Genomic DNA, 20,588 nt, shown 5'->3' with positions numbered 1-20,588 from the left:
CTTGTGCCATGATAGATTTGCTAAGCAAATGGCTCCCAATTCCCCAACGGTGTTACCTAGAATAAAATAAATGACTCCTAATGTTTTGCGCAAATGTGTTAGTTTGTGTGACTTTTGTAATGTAATGTAATGTATATCCTGCCTTCTCCCCCTTCCCTCCCCCTCGTTTCCAGAGCTTGCTCAGGGCAGAAGTTACTGGAACAGGCTTCGCTACCTGGACCTGTGTGAGATTGCCATGGAGCTCTTCTCAAAGGCCTACTTCTGCAAACACTTCCTCATCCAGGCTCTGGAGCTGGTTAATGACCCTGTAGCCAACGTCAGGTACTGGATTCAGTAATTAATAAGTTACTTAAAAGGACAAGCAGGGATTCAAACGACAAACGTCTGTCCCACCACTTTTTTTGGTGAACATCTGAAGAATGGGCATGGAGAAATGTAATACTCTCAAATTCATATACAGAGTTATGGATTCATGGACGTCATCCATTTAACCATGTTTTGAGGCTATACCGGATTTGTTTAGAATTAAATTGTTCACAAATAATGGAGTGAAACATGTTTATATTTTGGGTTCCTTTGGGGTACGACAGTTGAACTAAGCCCATGAGTAATTTATAAGTTACTGTATATTCTTCAAGAGTAAATGGCTACATATAATTAATTTAAAAGTCAAAACCAATCCCAGATTGCTCCTTTAATTCCTTAATTTGATTTTTTGAGTGCTTTTCTAGATGCTTTACTTCATATGGAGACACCTCATCCATCATCAATGGCATCCATTTCTTGGCAGCCATTTCTTGTACAAGCTCACCACACATCCGCTTGTACATTTGCTCTCGTGGTGGGACATCTAACTTTGCATGCTGTTGTAGGCAATGGATGAAAGATGATCTTAGTACTATGGAGCTTTAGAGAAATTAATCCTCTGAGTATGCCATGTATATTGGCCATGGTCATGTTCAGTAAGCACTCCCTTGCAAAACGTTTTGCAACAGAAAATGAAAATCTACATTCTTATTGGACACACTCAGGTTGTGCCCTCCCTGTTAGAATTGTTTTTCCTGTTTTGTGCCAAATAAACATGACCCAGGTATAAGCTGTGCCACATGCTGCCCCAGCTGAGGTCCACCATCAGGCTGCCTGCAGACAAACACCTCCTGCAACAGCTGGAGTTCTGCGTCCGCAAGCTACTCTGTCGGGAGAAGGACAAGGATGTGGTGGCCACCGTCCGCAAGGTGAGGGAGGGAGGGGTGGATGATATTACTGAGTACTATTTCAATTTGGGTCACTTAGAAATGTCCTTGTTTTTTAAAGAAAAGCACATTTTTTGTATAATAACATCAAATTGATCAGAAATACAGTGTAGACATTGTTAATGTTGTAAATGACCATTGTAGCTGGAAACGGCAGATTTTTTTATGGAATACAGTGGGGCAAAAAAGTATTTAGTCAGCCACCAATTGTGCAAGTTCTCCCACTTAAAAAGATGAGAGGCCTGTAATTTTCATCATAAGTACACTTCAACTATGACAGACAAAATGAGAAAGAAAATCCAGAAAATCACATTGTATGATTTTTAATGAATTTATTTGCAAATTATGGTGGAAAATAAGTATTTGGTCACTTACAAACAAGCAAGATTTCTGTCTCTCACAGACCTGTAACTTCTTCTTTAAGAGGCTCCTCTGTCCTCCACTCGTTACCTGTATTAATGGCACCTGTTTGAACTTGTTATCAGTATAAAAGACACCTGTCCACAACCTCAAACAGTCACACTCCAAACTCCACTATGGCCAAGACCAAAGAGCTGTCAAAGGACACCAGAAACAAAATTGTAGACCTGCACCAGGCTGGGAAGACTGAATCTGCAATAGGTAAGCAGCTTGGTTTGAAGAAATCAACTGTGGGAGCAATTATTAGGAAATGGAAGACATACAAGACCACTGATAATCTCCCTCGATCTGGGGCTCCACGCAAGATCTCATCCCGTGGGGTCAAAATGATCACAAGAACGGTGAGCAAAAATCCCAGAACCACACGGGGGGACCTAGTGAATGACCTGTAGAGAGCTGGGACCAAAGTAACAAAGCCTACCATCAGTAACACACTATGCCGCCAGGGACTCAAATCCTGCAGTGCCAGACGTGTCCCCCTGCTTAAGCCAGTACATGTCCAGGCCCGTCTGAAGTTTGCTAGAGAGCAGTTGGATGATCCAGAAGAAGATTGGGAGAATGTCATATGGTCAGATGAAACCAAAATATAACTTTTTGGTAAAAATTCAACTCGTCGTGTTTGGAGGACAAAGAATGCTGAGTTGCATCCAAAGAACACCATACCTACTGTGAAGCATGGGGGTGGAAACATCATGCTTTGGGGCTGTTTTTCTGCAAAGGGACCAGGACGACTAATCCGTGTAAAGGAAAGAATGAATGGGGCCATGTATCGTGAGATTTTGAGTGAAAACCTCCTTCCATCAGCAAGGGCATTGAAGATGAAACGTGGCTGGGTCTTTCAGCATGACAATGATCCCAAACACACCGCCCGGGCAACGAAGGAGTGGCTTCGTAAGAAGCATTTCAAGGTCCTGGAGTGGCCTAACCAGTCTCCAGATCTCAACCCCATAGAAAATCTTTGGAGGGGGTTGAAAGTCCGTGTTGCCCAGCAACAGCCCCAAAACATCATTGCTCTAGAGGAGATCTGCATGGAGGAATGGGCCAAAATACCAGCAACAATGTGTGAAAACCTTGTGAAGACTTACAGAAAACGTTTGACCTCTGTCATTGCCAACAAAGGGTATATAACAAAGTATTGAGATAAACTTTTGTTATTGACCAAATACTTATTTTCCACCAAAATGTGCAAATAAATTCATTAAAAATCCTACAATGTGATTTTCTGGATTTTTTTTCTCATTTGGTCTGTCATAGTTGAAGTATACCTATGATGAAAATTACAGGCCTCTCTCATCTTTTTAAGTGGGAGAACTTGCACAATTGGTGGCTGACTAAATACTTTTTTGCCCCACTGTATATATATACACACACACACACATGTATATATACACAAACATATATATATATATATATATATATATAAACATTCTTTTTTATTAATTTTTTTAGACAGTGCTGGAATTGGACAAAATGGACATCACAGAACCTGTAAGTAATCCCTTACTTTCTTCACTCTTTTTAGAATACTTGGAAGAATGGTTATGTAGCAGATAGCAATGTCCTATAAGCATGTCAGCTAAAGTTGCTTACAGTTAGTTAGCAACCGTTTCTACACTCTTTTGCAAGCTACCATCATTCTGTCGTTTCAAAAACCTCTCTCCTAAAATGACGATGTGTCGCCAGTTGTATTTACATTTTAATTTATTGTATTGATATGGTGGGCAGCAGGTAGCCTAGCGGTTAGACCCTACCGGTTAGCGCATTGGGCAGTAACTGAAAGGTCGCTGGTTCGAATACCCAAGCCCACAAGGTGAAAAATCTGTCAACATGCCTTTGAGCAAGGCATTTAACCCTTATTTGCTCCAGGCTCATTTGGAAAGTATTCATACACCTTCCCTTTTTCCACATTTTGTTATTTTACAGACTTATTCTAAAATTGATTAAATAAATAAAAATCCTCAGTCTACACACAATACACAATGACAAAGCGAAAACAGGTTTTTAGAAATGTTTGCAAATGTAATAAAAATTCAAAACCAGTATTCAAAACCTTTGCTATGAGAAATTTACCTCGGGTGAATTCTGTTTCCATTGATAATCCTTCAGATGTTTCTTCAACTTGATTGGAGTCCACGGGTGGTAAATTCAATTGATTTGACATGATTGACACCGGAGGGGATGGCTGCCGTTTTATGGGCTCCTAACCAACTGTGCTATTTTGTTAGTTTTTTCACGTTGTTTATTTTTGTACTTATTTTGTACATAATGTTGCTGCTACCGTCTCAAATGACAGAAATGTGTTTCTGGACGTCAGAACAGCGATTACTCACCTTGAACTGGACAAAGATTTTTTCTTTAAATCCCTGTCATTTGCGTGAAGAAAAGACAGAGAAAGAGGGGGCGGGGGTCGGGCTGCCTTCTGAGAATTTCATAGGCAAGTGAGAAATCGTCCACTACCATCCTTTCTATTGGCCAACTTGCAATCACTGGAAAACAAAATGGATGCTATACAATCAAGACTATTCTACCAACGGAACATTAAAAACTAAATATCTTATGTTTCACCGAGTTGTGGCTGAACGACGACACGGATAATATAGAGCTGGCAGGATTTTCCATGCATCGACAGGACAGAGAAGAGAAGCTACGTCTGGTATTGCTCGCCTGAGGTAGAGTAGCTTATGATAAGCTGTAGACCACACTAGCTACCAAGAAAGTTAATCTATATTATTCAAGGCCATCTATTTACCACCACAAACCGATGCTAGGACTAAGACCGCACTCAACCAGCTGGATGAGGCCATAAGAAAACAAGAAAATGCTCATCCAGAAGCGCCGCTCCTAGTGATTAGCAGCGGCGCTCCTAGTTAATGCAGGCACACTTAAATCCTGTTTTACCTAATTTCAACCAGCATGTCAATTGAAGCAACCAGAGGAAAACAACTCTAGACCACGTTTACTCCACACACAGAGACGCATACAACGCGCTCCCTCGCCCTCCATTTGGCAAATGTGACCATAAGTCTATCCTCCAGAAGGACAACCCCAGCACTCTACCAATCAGGCCTTTATTGTAGAGTGGCCAGACTGAAGCCACTCCTCAGTAAAATGCACATGACAACCCGCTTGGTGTTTGCCAAAAGGCACAAAAAGACTCTTTCAGACCATGAGAAATAAGATTCTCTGGTCTGATGAAACCAAGATTGAACTCTTTGGCCTGAATGATGGAGGCCACAGTGTTCTTGGGGACTTTTAATGCTGCAGAAAACCTGTTTTCACTTTGTCATTATGAGGTATTGTCTGTAGATTGCTGAGGATATATATACAGTGCCTTGCGAAAGTATTCGGCCCCCTTGAACTTTGCGACCTTTTGCCACATTTCAGGCTTCAAACATAAAGATATAAAACTGTATTTTTTTGTGAAGAATCAACAACAAGTGGGACACAATCATGAAGTGGAACGACATTTATTGGATATTTCAAACTTTTTTAACAAATCAAAAACTGAAAAATTGGCCGTGCAAAATTATTCAGCCCCCTTAAGTTAATACTTTGTAGCGCCACCTTTTGCTGCGATTACAGCTGTAAGTCGCTTGGGGTATGTCTCTATCAGTTTTGCACATCGAGAGACTGAAATTTTTTCCCATTCCTCCTTGCAAAACAGCTCGAGCTCAGTGAGGTTGGATGGAGAGCATTTGTGAACAGCAGTTTTCAGTTCTTTCCACAGATTCTCGATTGGATTCAGGTCTGGACTTTGACTTGGCCATTCTAGCACCTGGATATGTTTATTTTTGAACCATTCCATTGTAGATTTTGCTTTATGTTTTGGATCATTGTCTTGTTGGAAGACAAATCTCCGTCGCAGTCTCAGGTCTTTTGCAGACTCCATCAGGTTTTCTTCCAGAATGGTCCTGTATTTGTCTCCATCCATCTTCCCATCAATTTTAACCATCTTCCCTGTCCCTGCTGAAGAAAAGCAGGCCCAAACCATGATGCTGCCACCACCATGTTTGACACTGGGGATGGTGTGTTCAGTGTGATGAGCTGTGTTGCTTTTACGCCAAACATAACGTTTTGCATTGTTGCCAAAAAGTTCAATTTTGGTTTCATTTGACCAGAGCACCTTCTTCCACATGTTTGGTGTGTCTCCCAGGTAGCTTGTGGCAAACTTTAAACTACACTTTTTATGGATATTTTTCAAGAAATGGCTTTCTTCTTGCCACTCTTCCATAAAGGCCAGATTTGTGCAATATACGACTGATTGTTGTCCTATGGACAGAGTCTCCCACCTCAGCTGTAGATCTCTGCAGTTCATCCAGAGTGATCATGGGCCTCTTGGCTGTATCTCTGATCAGTCTTCTCCTTGTATGAGCTGAAAGTTTAGAGGGACGGCCAGGTCTTGGTAGATTTGCAGTGGTCTGATACTCCTTCCATTTCAATATTATCGCTTGCACAGTGCTCCTTGGGATGTTTAAAGCTTGGGAAATATTTTTGTATCCAAATCCGGCTTTAAACTTCTTCACAACAGTATCTCGGCCCTGCCTGGTGTGTTCCTTGTTCTTCATGATGCTCTCTGCGCTTTTAACGGACCTCTGAGACTATCACAGTGCAGGTGCATTTATACGGAGACTTGATTACACACAGGTGGATTGTATTTATCATCATTAGTCATTTAGGTCAACATTGGATCATTCAGAGATCCTCACTGAACTTCTGGAGAGAGTTTGCTGCACTGAAAGTAAAGGGGCTGAATAATTTTGCACGCCCAATTTTTCAGTTTTTGATTTGTTAAAAAAGTTTGAAATATCCAATAAATGTCGTTCCACTTCATGATTGTGTCCCACTTGTTGTTGATTCTTCACAAAAAAATACAGTTTTATATCTTTATGTTTGAAGCCTGAAATGTGGCAAAAGGTCGCAAAGTTCAAGGGGGCCGAATACTTTCGCAAGGCACTGTATATTTTTTTACTCTATTTTAAAATAAGGCTGTAATGTGAAAAAAGTCAAGGGGTCCGAGTACAGCTCTATTATCCTGAAAGGTTGCTTTCTATTGTTACAACATGGAAGTGCTACCACAGGTCTGATTTGAATACAGTATAATATGTACTTTTCCATGTTAGTACCATAAGAGACACGAGAGAGATCTACTAGACCAGAAGAAGGAGAAGGAAGAGACTCTACTGCTGGAGATGGTGAGGGACTTGTATAAAAAATAACTTATTTTTATACAATGTAGATTTTGGGGCAGTAACTCATAGCACCACACACACACAAGTTAAGCTTGTTAGTGTATGTACTATTAACCCTCTTCTAAAGATGGTGAGGGATTTTACACCATCATGTCAATACGTAGCACTATGTCACCAAACATCGCCTTGTTCTTGTTATTTGTAGAACTAATATTTTATAAGCCCCCTTTTATGCGTACAGCACTGTCAGTTTTTTATTAGTGGAAAATAAAACAAGCAAACATGCGTCTTTGATCAGAACAATATTGGTATTTTTAACATTCCATACTCGTGCATGAATTAACCTTTTCAAAGATTCTATTTTCATTCCTTTCTTCAGAAAGCTTTTTTGACTCTCTTTATTTATAAAGAGATGGGTTGATGTCCTGTTATTCAATTCCTCTAGCACCCTGCTCAAGTCCAGTGGTATTCAAACTTTTTCAGAGGTGTCCCTATTTTTTCAGCTAGAATTTCTGGGGACCCCATTTCTTTGGCAAGAATTTCTCACGAAGCCACCCCAAATCTTATGACACAACCTTAAAATCAGTAAATAAACAAATAACCTTCAATTATTACATTTTCAAAATAGAAGCAAACCAATAAATAAATGTATTCAATACAATTTCATTTTGTCCCATACTGTAATCTGTACTCTTATTTTTCGGTTCCCTCAAAAATACAATACATTTGAATATCACAGCTTTAGTGTATAGCCGATTCCTTTGTCTTCTGAGGCATCCTGATTCTAGTCAATGACAGAATACACTAACTTTATTATGACTTCAAAACTAGGTCAAAAGTCCATTGTGTGTGTGTGTGTGTGTGTGTGTGTGTGTGTGTGTGTGTGTGTGTGTGTGTGTGTGTGTGTGTGTGTGTGTGTGTGTGTGTGTGTGTGTGTGTGTGTGTGTGTGTGTGTGTGTGTGTATCCTTGGTATCTATTCCTGGTTGTTGTGATAGTTTATTTTGTAACAATTCTTAGTTGTAAATATAGCAGCAAGCAGCAAGGAAGGGGTCTTTTGAAGGGGGACATATGGGCTTGGTTGTACAAGGCACAATATGTTTGGAAAGAAGAAACTTCAAATGTCAACATGTAAAACAATTTTAATCTAAAACCTAAGGTAATTAGTAACCTATAATTGTATTAGCATTGTGTTTGCTAGTAAAGAGTGGTGCAGTATCTAGCAAGTTAACTATAAATAAATATATTAATACAGGATAATGAATAGTTGGCCCCACCGTTAGCCAAGTTAGTTTGATAGCTAGCTAAAGCTATTTACAGTTAGTTAGCAACTGCATCAACACTATTTTGCTAGCTACCATAATGTTATTGTGTCAAAACATGACCTCTAAGATGACGAATATGTCACAGTTGTGTTTACATTTTACAGATTGCAATAACTGCCTTTGTTTATTTTTTTAAACCCTTTGAGTCGCTACTCTCGTCCACCACAGGAACAGCTAGAGCGACAGCAGAGCGAAGCCAAGCTCACCAGTGAAAAACACACAGAAAAGAAACGTACGTTCCCACACACATCACACATCTGCTTTGAGATTCTTACTAATATACAGTTGAAGTCGGAAGTTTACATACACTTAGGTTTGAGTCATTAAAACTTGTTTTTTTCAAACACTCCACAAATTTCTTGTTAACAAACTGTAGTTTTGGCAAGTCGGTTAGGACATCTATTTTGTGCATGACACAAGTAATTTTTCCAACAATTGTTTACAGACAGATTATTTCACTTATAATTCATTGTATCACAATTCCAGTGTGTCAAGAAGTTTACATACACTAAATTGACTGTGCCTTTAAACAGCTTGGAAAATTCCATAAAATGATGTCATGCCTTTAGAAGCTTCTGATAAGCTAATTGACATCATTTGAGTCAATTGAAGGTGTACCTGTGGATGTATTTCAAGGCCTACCTTCAAACTCTGTGCTTTTGCTTGACATCATGGGAAAATCAAAGTAATCAGCCAAGACCTCAGAAATAAAATTGTAGACCTCCACAAGTCTGGTTCATCCTTGGGAGCAATTTCCAAACGCCTGAAGGTTCCACGTTCATCTGTACAAACAATAGTACGCAAGTATAAACAACATGGGACCACTCAGCTGCCATACTGCTCAGGAAGGAGACGCGTTCTGTCTCCTAGAAATACGTACTTTGGTGCGAAAGGTGCAAATCAATCCCAGAACAACGGCAAAGGACGCTGTGAAGATGCTGGAGGAAACGGGTACAAAAGTATCTATATCCACAGTAAAACGAGTCCTATATCGACATGACCTGAAAGGCTGCTCAGCAAGGAAGAAGCCACTGCTCCAAAACCAACATAAAAAAGCCTGACTACGGTTTGTAACTACACATGGGGACAAAGATCGTACTTTTTGGAGAAATGTCCTCTGGTCTGATGAAACAAAAATATAACTGTTTATCCATAATAACCATTGTTATGTTTGGAGGGAAAAGGGGGAGGCTTGCAAGCCGAAGAACATCATCCCAACCGTTAAGCACAGAGGTGGCAGCATCATGTTGTGGGGGTGCTTTGCTGAAGGAGGGACTGGTGCACTTCACAAAATAGATGGCATCATGAGGCTGAAAAATGATGTGGATATATTGACGCAACATCTCAAGACATCAGTCAGGAAGTTAAAGATTGGTCGCAAATGGGTCTTCCAAATGGACAATGACCCCAAGCATACTTCCAAAGTTGTGGCAAAATGGCTTAAGGACATCAAAGCCAATGTATTGGAGTGGCCATCACAAAGCTCTAAATCCTATAGAAAATGTGTGGGCAGAACTGAAAAAGTGTGTGCGAGCAAGGATACTTACAAACCTGACTCAGTTACACCAGCTCTGTCAGGAGGAATGGGCCAAAATTCACCCAACTTATTGTGGGAAGCTTATGGAAGGCTACCCGAAACGTTTGACCCAAGTTTAACAATTGCAAGGCAATGCTACCAAATACTAACTGAATGTATGTAAACCTCTGACCCACTGGGAATGTGATGAAATAAATAACAACTGAAATAAATAATTATCTCTACTATTATTCTGACATTTCACATTCTTAAAATAAAGTGGTGATCCTAACTGACCTAAGAGATGATTAAATGTCAGGAATTTCGAAATTTGAGTTTAAATGTATTTGGCTAAGGTGTATGTTAACTTCTGATTTCAACTGTATTATAGATAATACACAGATCTCAAATTCATTGAGACATGGTGCCCTGTGACATGTTGTGACTGTGTGGGTGGCTGTGTTGGCAGGGAGGGACAGTAAGACAGGGTTGTCAGGGACCAAGGGCCTGTCTGGATCCACGTCCGGGGCCACTTTGTCCACCTCCTCCGGTAAGACTGGGAATCAATCAATATCTTTATTTTTCCAATTGGGAAAAATTCAATGTGGGAGAGAGAAACACTGGCAACACCTTATAAGCATTCATTAACTCTATGAACAATTAATACATTTGTATTTTATTATTTGTAAACACACATTTTTGAAGATTTCATTTATTGTAAAGTGTTACCAAAGCACTTCCTTGACCATGGATAGAAATGTATGTAATTCTAGCATAACTGTAAGGGGTTTTGATAACTCTGTTCCCACAGCAACAGTAGCAGATTGTTGCACACGACAAAGAGCTTTCAACTCAGTGAATCAAGACAAAAAACATAGGAGCCAATAAGCTATCCTGTTCAACTTGGTGGAGATAGTGTTTGATCATGGTGATGATGAATCTACAGGTAAAGAGTTGAGGAAGGCCAAACTGGCACGGAGTCGGTCGCTTAGCAGCCACCCTGCTACACCCAAGATGGCTAATCCAGACAAAACTCTGTAAGTAGTACCCCGTCCAACCATATCCCTAACCCAAAACATCACTATATAATTTTGCTGAAATATATTTTGATATAATATATTTAATCAAACATAAATGTATGGATATATTTTAAAGAAATACTCTTTATAGGAACAGCTATGCTTTTCGATTGTTATTTTAAGAAAATAAATCTCGCACACACACACACATTCCAGTAACATTTATATTTATGGGACCACGTATACGTTTTAGCCACTTGTTATTGTCTTGACACGTTCTTCCTTCTTGGTTTTCCTCCCCAGAAAGGTCAAGGATTCAGGAAGCTGTCCTGGAAAAGGGAAGAACTTGCTTCCTATGAATGGTAATCAAGTATTCCTATTTTAGTGCATTGCTCATCCTATTTTAGTGCAAATCATCCTATTTTTCCCAGCTAGTTCCTTGGAAGTTGTGGGAACCAACCTATGTTGTTGGTTTCAGATTGGTTCCGGGAACGAAGCACTACATTTCTTAACTGGTAAAACAAAAGCGACCTAAAAACAACAGTTTGTTTTTAGTTTGCAGGGATGTTTTACTCTAGTTACTTTAAAGTTTTTCTTGGGAGGTTTTATTGAGGCTCTGAGAACGGAAATTGTAGGTTATTTGAAATAACATTCTGAGAACGTTCTCTACATGTTATAAAAGTTTTATGGTTATTATTGAACAAAATTTAAAGTTTTTTTTTTTTTTTTTTTTTTTTACAACTTCCTTTAATTAAACTTTCACTAAAAAATATTTATTTTCGGTTAACGGTTTTAAACTCTAAACACACACAAATGAATTTTCTTTGGCATGAATCATTCAAACACATACATTTTTCATCAGTGGTGGAAAAAGTACCCAATAATTATACTTGAGTCAAAGTAAAGATACCTTAATAGGAAATGACTCAAGTAAAAGTCACCCAGTAAAATACTACTTGAGTAAAAGTATTTAGTTTTAGTTCTAAAAGTATTTGGTTTTAAATATACTACAGTATCAAAAGTAAATGTAATTGCAAAAATGTACTTTAGTATCAAAAGTAAAAGTATAAATAATTTCAAATTCCATATATTAAGCAAACAAGATGGCACAATTGTTCGTGTTTTTCTCATTTGTAGATAGCCAGGGGCACACTCCAACCCTCAGACATCATTCAGAAACAAAGCATTTGTGTTTAGTGAGTCCGCAAGATCAGAGGTAGTAGAGATGACCAGGGATGTTCTCTTCAAAATGTAACGATTACTTTTGGGTGTCGGGGAAAATGTAAGGAGTAAAAAGTACATAATTTTCTTTAGGTATGTAGTGAAGTAAAAGTTGTCAAAAATATAAATAGTAAAGTACAGATACCCTAAAAAAACTATTTAAGTAGTAGTTTATATTATTTTTACTAAAGTACTTTACACCACTGCACAGCATCAGTGAGATTTGAGCCTATGATCTTATCTTCTCTATCCATGGAATTAGTCCCCTGCGCCACCAGGTTGGCACCAGTGTGCTATGTTTTGTTACGCATACAAAGCTGTTCATTTTTGTTTATTCACTCATTAAGATCAGGTGTGGCCAATTAGTGGGCACGACCAAAGCACCTGAACACACTTAACAAGATATACTGTAGGATAGAGTTTTGTTGAAGCTGAGAAAGGGAATGGTATTGTTTTTAAATAACATTCTATTAACATTCTGTGAAAGTTACAAAAGTTTTCTTGTGGTTTTTATGGAAAGTTTTCATGTTGTGAGAACAAAATCTAAAGGCCCAGTGCAGTCAAAAAATGTGATTTCCTGTGTTTTATATATATTTCCACAATATGAGGTTAGAATAGTACTGTGAAATTGTGAAAATGAATAATGCCCTTTTAGTGTAAGAGCTGTTTGAAAAGACTGACTGATATTTCAGGCTGTTTTGGTGGGATGGTGTTTTGGCCTGCCTAGTGACATCACCAGGAAGAAAGAATTCCAAACCTCTTCCAATAACAGCTAGTTTTCAGTTTTCCCCTCCCATCTAAGACCACTCCCAGACAGTCCTAGCAAAATTGTATTTTTGACCATTTCAATTGAAAACAATCACAGTAAGTTTACCCCAAAACTATTTTATATTCAGATAAAAACAGCTGCATTGGACCTTTAAAGTTTGATGTTAATGTGTAGAATATCATTTTTTAGAACATTCCCAGAATATTGGTAAGAACTGACATGAAATATACATTCTCTGAACGTTCTGAGAACATCGCTTAAGTCACACAATTTTTTGGAATGTTCCCAGAATGTAGTAAAAATATTACATTAAACATGGGAACTTTTAGTGGAATGTTCTGTGGTAGTACTGAAATTCCCACAGAAGAATGTTGTTTCTTAAAGTTCTCTGAACAATTTGAGAACATGACTTCAAAAAGAACCATGTTGGAAACGTTATCCTGAAAGTACTGACATTTCCACAGAAACATTCCCTCAGAAAAACATTGTTTCTTAAAGTTCTTTGAACTTTTTGAGAACATTCCTAATGTCAAATCATTCGGAGAACCTTCCTAGAATATTACAACAAATTAAATGAAATGTAACCATGTGTGAACCTTCTGTTAAAGTAATGCAACACCCCAAAAATCTGGGTCATTCTTGTAAGTGCATCTCCTATTTTAGTGCAACTCATCTGATTTTAGTGCCGATATATTAAATAAATAAATACAGAAATATGTCCACATTCCAGCCCATCAGATTATAAGCATGAGGAGAAATGTACAGATGTCAATGCCAAATTACAGAAAAGATCAGCCCTATCTAATTTTTGGAGTGAACTATTCCCTACATACATACAGACTCAGGTGACCTTCAAAACCCCTGATTTGGAGAGCCCTGGAGCATGTGCTCTCTCCCTGTCAACTAAATTAGCATTAATAAATAAACAATTATTTTAAAACCAAATATTCCACTCTGTCACTTCCTGTGGTCACCTCATCACTTAGTCTGTCACATCATCAGTCACCTTATCACTTCCTGTGTGTGTTGCAGCGGACGAGGCTCTGCGGTCGCACCACTTCAGCGTGGCAGCAGCGTCGTCGGTGCTGTCTCCAACTCCCTCGGCTTCCTCCATGCCCGTCCTGATCCGCAGCAACACCACCAACACCTTGGTGGACCACCCGCACCAACACCAGCACCGCAGCAGCACCCTGGACCACCGCTCCACCAACGGGAGCAAGGACACCCAGTCTAGAAAACTCTCCATGTAGGTCCTCTCTCAGCACTCATCGTCCTCTGTCCAATTCCAATAGCCCTATTTTACTATGGCATCACCGTTTGAAAAACTGTGTGACCGCCAGGGATGTGTTCACTAGGAACCAAACAGACCGAAACGGGGAGGGTGCTACCTGAACTTCCAATATGAAACTCTGGTTTTCGTTGAAAAACATTTTTCTACGGTGTGAACTAATGCATACACCCCAGGTTCAATAGGAGACATTAGTTCATCAAGTTTAGATATCTGCACTCACAGCTATAGCTTGTTGGCTCCTTCATGATTTACACTATGAGTGAATCCACAACAATACCAAATCCAAACCAAAGTAAGTGGATTTTGGAAATTGCAATAGACACCATCCCACACCAATGCATTATTTTACCTCTGAGTACACAAATTATGTCAGTGATTTTTTGCATTGACACAATCAAAACCAACTTGAACGGCATATCTTTCAGCGTGACTTCTTTGATATTAGTCTTAAGTGACTTTTTGGAACTGCAGTGAAGCAAATACACCCCAGGTTCCAAATAGTAGTGAGTTGTTACTATTTAGCTAGTGAGACATTCCTGTGAACAACTTAACTCCGAGGAAAGAGATAAAACATTAAATTAATGCATTTTAGAGACACAGGGTTGGGACAAACCAGTTCACTTTTAGTATTTTATGATGCTAAAAATGTAACTTGCAACTGTTTACCCCGCTTATACAGTCGTTGTTTACATAGTGATGTAACAGTGAAATAGGGTTACTCAAAGTCCACCCCCTACAGCCTCTGGTCTAGTCAACCCTCTAGGCCAGTGGTCACTAAGCCTGGTCCAAGGAGAGACCCATATGGATTACAGGCTTTTGTTCTCGCCCAACACTAACAAACCTGTTTTGCCTAATCAAGTGGTTGGCTTTGGAGATAAGTAAAAGCAGGTATGTAGGTGCTGGAGAAAAAGCCTACGAAGTACACTGTTGGTCCCCAGGACCAGCATAGGAGAACACTGCCCTAGAGAGCTACAAGGTGGACAGGCTTTTGTTCCAGCACTGATACGCCTGATTTACCTTGGATAAGCAGTTGGTTAGTAGAATCAGGTGTGCCAGTGCTGTGCTGGACCCTTTAACACTCCAGGATCATGGTTGGTGACCACTGCCCCTTGGCGCTTGTGTAGATCTGAAAGGATGGGATAGGTGTAAGAAATATGGCGATAATTTCAACCTAGTCAGTCACAGGGCAAGATTCATCTGTTTTCATATTGCTAATGCTAACACCCAATTGATCAATTTAGATATACATGAAAGGGTAGGAGGGGGGGGGGGGGGGGGGGGGGGGGGGGGCTAAGCATTGACGATCATCTTCCACCTAGTCCACTATACAGATGCATCATAAAACAAGGCAACACAAACCTTTACATTACATGGGCATTATTTCAGGTTTAGTAGTATAAGTTTATTAGGAATAACTTTAACTTATGTGATTAGAAGTACAGACAGGTAACAGCACTTACCACCCCCAATTCTGTTTTCCAAGGCAAAAAGTGAGCGCAAAGACAAACAAGTGAGGGCAAATGTGGTAAGTACTGCACATCAGCATGTTCTTAGAAGGCAGGATAAATATATGGGTTATTCCACTTGTACTGTAGTTCCTCTGGTCTAAAGCCTATGTCATGTAAAGTGTGGCCAAAAAGAATGTCCTGCTATATTGCAGTTAGTCAGTTATTACCAGGGTTGTGTTCATTAGGCACCGAATTGGGGGAAAATCAGACTGAAACAGGAATGGTTTATGTGGACTTTTTGTATTATGTTGAAAAACATTTTTGAACGATTTCCCATGCGTGCCCTAATGAACATGACTCTGTTGAACTGTTGTCTTTTTGGATGATTACACAATCCCCACGATTCTGTCAATGCATGATCAGATATCTGCACTCGCACCTATAGTTTGTTGGCTTCTTTATGTTATACACTTTATAATACACAATACAATTTTGGAAATTGCAATAAACTCCATCTGACACATGCATTATTTAACTTATGATGAGTACACAAATTGTCAGTGACTTTTTGGAAATGCATTTAAACAATCAAAACAAACTTCAACGGCACATCTTTCAACGTGACCTTTGATATCAGTCTAAGTGACTTTTAGGAACTGCAGTGAAGCGAACTTTCCAATCCCAAATCGACCCGTTGCCCAGTACCCTCAATACTTGTGTAGATACTTTTGTATATAAACTCAGCAAAAAAAGAAACGTCCTCTCACGGTCATCTGCGTTTATTTTCAGCAAACTTAACATGTAAATATTTGTATGAACATAACCAGATTCAACAACTGAACAAGTTCCACAGACATGTGACTAACAGAAATTGAATAATGTGTCCCTGAACAAAGGGGGGGGGGGGGGGGGGGGGGTCAAGTGGGGGGGGGGGGGGGGTCAAAATCAAAAGTAACAGTCAGTATCTGGTGTGACCACCAGCTGCAATAAGTACTGCAGTGCATCTCCTCTTCATGGACTGCACCAGATTTGCCAGTTCTTGCTGTGAGATGTTACCCCACTCTTCTACCAAGGCACCTGCGAGTTCCCGGACATCTCTGGGGGGAATGGCCCTAGCCCTCACCCTCCGATCCAACAGGTCCCAGACGTGCTCAATGGGATTGAGATCTTGGCTTTTCGGTGGCCATGACGGACCCTCCACCTCCAAATCGATCCCGCTCCAGAGTACACGGCTCGGTGTAACGCTCATTACTTCGTCGATAAACGTGAATCCGACCATCACCCCTGGTGAGACAAAACCGTGACTCGTCAGTGCTGAGCACTTTTTGACAGTCCCGTCTGGTCCAGCGACGGTGGGTTTGTGCCCATAGGTGACGTTGTTGCCAGTGATGTCTGGTGAGGACCTCCCTCAGTCCAGCCTCTCTCAGCCTATTGCGGACAGTCTGAGCACTGATGGAGGGATTGTGCGTCCCTGGTGTAACTCGGGCAGTTGTTGTTTCGATCCTGTACCTGTCCCGTAGGTGTGATGTTCAGATGTACCGATCCTGTGCAGGTGTTGTTACACGTGGTCTGCCACTGCGAGGACGATCAGCTGTCCGTCCTGTCTCCCTGTAGTGCTGTCTTAGGCATCTGGAAGCAACGTCAGCACAAAAACTGTTCGTCGAGCAGCTTCATTAAATGAGTTTCCATAGCCAAGCAGCCGCACACACAAGCCTAAAATCACCACAATGCCAAGCATCAGTTGGAGGGGTGTAAAGCTCACCGCCATTGAATTCTGGTGCAGTGAAAACACATTCTCCACTCAACCCCACCCATCTATCTCTGAACACCATCCAGTTTAGATTTCTAGTTGCCATATCTTTTTCAATGTTGCTGATATTTCACAACAGTTCTGAACCTTTCTATTATCATAGTTCCTACAGATTGTAAATTAAAGAGACATTTTTTTCTAAAAGTGTTATATTATTGATAAATTGACTGACTTTTCAAATCACAGAGCAGTGTTATTTGCAGAGTTAGCTCCAGGTTAAATGTTGCAATTCTTCAGCCATTCCTGAACCTGTGACCAAAAACAAGCTACATATGGACAGTACCAAAACAATTGGTTGCAAGAATTTTGTATAATTTAAATAGAGAAATTCTAAGTTTTGAATCCGGCAGCATTTTGTGTGTCAGTTCATAAAACATGTGCCATGGAATCGGTACATTAAAAATCTCTTCCCAACTAGTCGTGGCCAAAAGTTTTGAGAATGACACAAATATACATTTTCACAAAGTCTGCTGCCTCAGTTTGTATGGCAATTTGCATATACTCCAGAATGTTATGAAGATGATGAATTGCAATTAATTGCAAAGTCCCTCTTTGCCATGCAAATGAACTGAATCCCCAAAAAACATTTCCACTGCATTTCAGCCCTGCCACAAAAGGACCAGCTGACATCATGTCAGTGATTCGCTCGTTAACACAGGTGTGAGTGTTGACGAGGACAAGGCTGGAGATCACTCTGTCATGCTGATTGAGTTTGAATAACAGACTGGAAGCTTCAAAAGGAGGGCGGTGCTTGGAATCATTGTTCTTCATCTGTCAACCATGGTTACATGCAAGGACACACGTGCCGTCATCATTGCTTTTCACAAAAAGGGCTTCACAGGCAAAGATATTGCTGCCAGTAAGAATGCACCTAAATCAACCATTTATCGGATCATCAAGAACTTCAAGGAGAGCGGTTCAGTTGTTGTGAAGAAGGCTTCAGGGCGCCCAAGAAAGTCCAGCAAGCGCCAGGACCGTCTCCTAAAGTTGATTCAGCTGCGGGATCGGGGCACCACCAGTACAGAGCTTGCTCAGGAATGGCAGCAGGCAGGTGTGAGTGCATCTGCACACATAGTTAAGCGAAGACCTTTGGAGGATGGCCTGGTGTCAAGAAGGGCAGCAAAGAACCACTTCTCACCAGGAAAAACATCAGGGACAGACTGATATTCTGCAAAAGGTACAGGGATTGGACTGCTGAGTACTGGGGTAAAGTAATTTTCTCTGATGAATCCCCTTTCCGATTGTTTGGGGCATCCGGAAAAAAAACGTTGTTTCAGAGAAGACAAGGTGAGCGCTACCATCAGTCCTGTGTCATGCCAACAGTAAAGCATCCTGAGACCATTCATGTGTGGGGTTGCTTCACAGCCAAGGGAGTGGGCTCACTCACAATTTTGCCTAAGAACACAGCCATGAATAAGGAATGGTACCAACACATCCTCCGAGAGCAACTTCTCCCAACCATCCAGGAACAGTTTGGTGAAGAACAATGCCTTTTCCAGCATGATGGAGCACCTTGCCATAAGGCAAAAGTGATAACTAATTGGCTCGGGGAACAAAACATCGATATTTTGGGTCCATGGCCAGGAAACTCCCCAGACCGTAATCCCATTGAGAACTTGTGGTCAATCCTCAAGAGGCGGGTGGACAAACAAAAACCAACAAATTCTGACAAACTCCAAGCATTGATTATGCAAGAAGGGGCTGCCATCAGTCAGGATGTGGCCCAGAAGTTAATTGATAGCATGCCAGGGCGGATTGCAGAGGACTTGAAAAAGAAGGGTCAACACTGCAAATATTGACTCTTTGTGTCAACTTCATGTAATTGTCAATAAAAGCCTTTGACACTTATGAAATACTTGTAATTATACTTCAGTATTCCATAGTAACATCTGACAAAAATATCTAAAGACGCCGAAGCAGCGAACTGTGGAAATTAATATGTGTGTCATTCTCAAAACTTTTGGCCATGACTGTATATGGTGTGGAAGAACTTGAGTGTCCTGCACAGAGCCCTGACCTCAACCGCATCAAACACCGTTGGAATGAATTGGAGCGCCGACTGTGAGCCAGGCCTAATCGCCCAACATCAGTGCCCAACCTTACTAGTGCTTGTGGCTGAATGGAAGCAAGTCCCCAAATTCTAGTGGAAAGCCTTCCCAGAAGTGCCTGTTATAGCAGAAAAGGGTGGACCAACTACATAGCAATGCCCATGATTTTGGGATGAGATTGGCCAGGTGGAATTTGTACCATATTGCATACACCTCATCCTCTCAGCTTTAACACCCCCGATTCAAATAATCAGTACCTGCACTCATACCAGCCTTTGCCAGGAGAAATTGCCCAACTCATATGTAGGGGCGGGAGCTAGGTGTCGATTTGGCATAGGTCACTCCTTGTTTACTACTTATTAACTTGTTTACCCAATGCTTACCTGCACCTCCTGTATTCTGTTCTCTGTTTTCCAGACAAAGGAAGTCCAACTCTTTCGGTATGCAGTCGGGGAGGGAGTGAAGCTGGCTATATGGGGGCGATGACAGACCCCTTAGTCCCCGGCGATGACCTTGAGGTCAAGGCATTGTGAAGAACCGGGTGGCCACGACCACTACACCCCTGCTCTGATGGTCATCCTCCTTCATCTATCTCAAGTTGTCAAAAGTGTGCATCTGTCCTCCCCCTGCTTCAGGTTCCAAATGACAAACAAACCCTAATAAACACTTCAACATTGGCTTGCGGGGGAAAGACGTCCGGAGTCTTAATTACGCCAATGGGAAACAGAACTGACATCGAACCCATCTCTGCCTTATTCCACAAATACTCGTAACTCGTTCCATTTAACAAACAATTAGTAATTACAAACAAAATATGTAACAGTATGCATTTTATTTGTACCTTTATTTATTGGCAATTTTTTTCTGTATTATAGCATGCTTTGAAAAGTCTCTTCTCTTATGTTTTATATTTTCCCAAATGGCTATTGAAGAAAACAAAGCAGTTTTTATGACTATATGATCCAACACTTGTGATTGGTACCGGAATTTCTCCATCCCACCAATGAGATTGTGCCTGGTGCCTCTGAAGCGCCTGAGTGATCCACCCATGCCAACCCTCACCACCCAATCAATAAACCTGTGTTGAATATGTGACATGATAATGAGCTCAATTTACTTACTTTCTTATTCTAATATAAAGCATAAGTCAGTGAATGACTTTTTGGGGCAGATTCTCTCTGACACAGATTAAACCTAGTCCTGGACTAAAAAGCATGTTCAATGGAGAATCTCCTAAAGTAATTTTTAGTCCAGGACTAGGCTTAATCTGTGTCCCAGAAA

At 40.6% G+C, this 20,588-nt stretch overlaps 1 protein-coding gene across 3 annotated transcripts in view; it reads left to right on the top strand.

The window, feature by feature from the left end:
• LOC139415239 (protein phosphatase 4, regulatory subunit 4) overlaps positions 1 to 20,405 on the top strand; it is a 116,202-nt gene extending 95,797 nt beyond the window's left edge. The window contains exons 16-26 of one of the 3 annotated variants that reach the window (XM_071163178.1): positions 174 to 321; positions 1,091 to 1,235; positions 3,123 to 3,161; positions 6,794 to 6,865; positions 8,354 to 8,417; positions 10,171 to 10,251; positions 10,648 to 10,738; positions 11,024 to 11,082; positions 13,743 to 13,956; positions 15,485 to 15,526; positions 19,725 to 19,854. In XM_071163178.1, the coding sequence (XP_071019279.1) occupies positions 174 to 321; positions 1,091 to 1,235; positions 3,123 to 3,161; positions 6,794 to 6,865; positions 8,354 to 8,417; positions 10,171 to 10,251; positions 10,648 to 10,738; positions 11,024 to 11,082; positions 13,743 to 13,956; positions 15,485 to 15,515 (944 nt within the window). In that variant the 3' untranslated portion in view covers positions 15,516 to 15,526; positions 19,725 to 19,854. Of the gene's footprint in view, positions 1 to 173; positions 322 to 1,090; positions 1,236 to 3,122; positions 3,162 to 6,793; positions 6,866 to 8,353; positions 8,418 to 10,170; positions 10,252 to 10,647; positions 10,739 to 11,023; positions 11,083 to 13,742; positions 13,957 to 15,484; positions 15,527 to 19,724 lie in introns of all 3 variants that reach the window. The other 2 variants (XM_071163177.1, XM_071163179.1) reach the window with 2 other exon arrangements.
• The last annotated feature ends 183 nt before the right edge of the window (positions 20,406 to 20,588 follow it).

This window comes from Oncorhynchus clarkii, chromosome 8 (assembly GCF_045791955.1).
Source record: "Oncorhynchus clarkii lewisi isolate Uvic-CL-2024 chromosome 8, UVic_Ocla_1.0, whole genome shotgun sequence".
NCBI classification, from domain to species: domain Eukaryota; kingdom Metazoa; phylum Chordata; class Actinopteri; order Salmoniformes; family Salmonidae; genus Oncorhynchus; species Oncorhynchus clarkii.
Note: the sequence above shows the minus strand (reverse complement) of the source record. Positions and strands in the feature narration are given on the sequence as shown.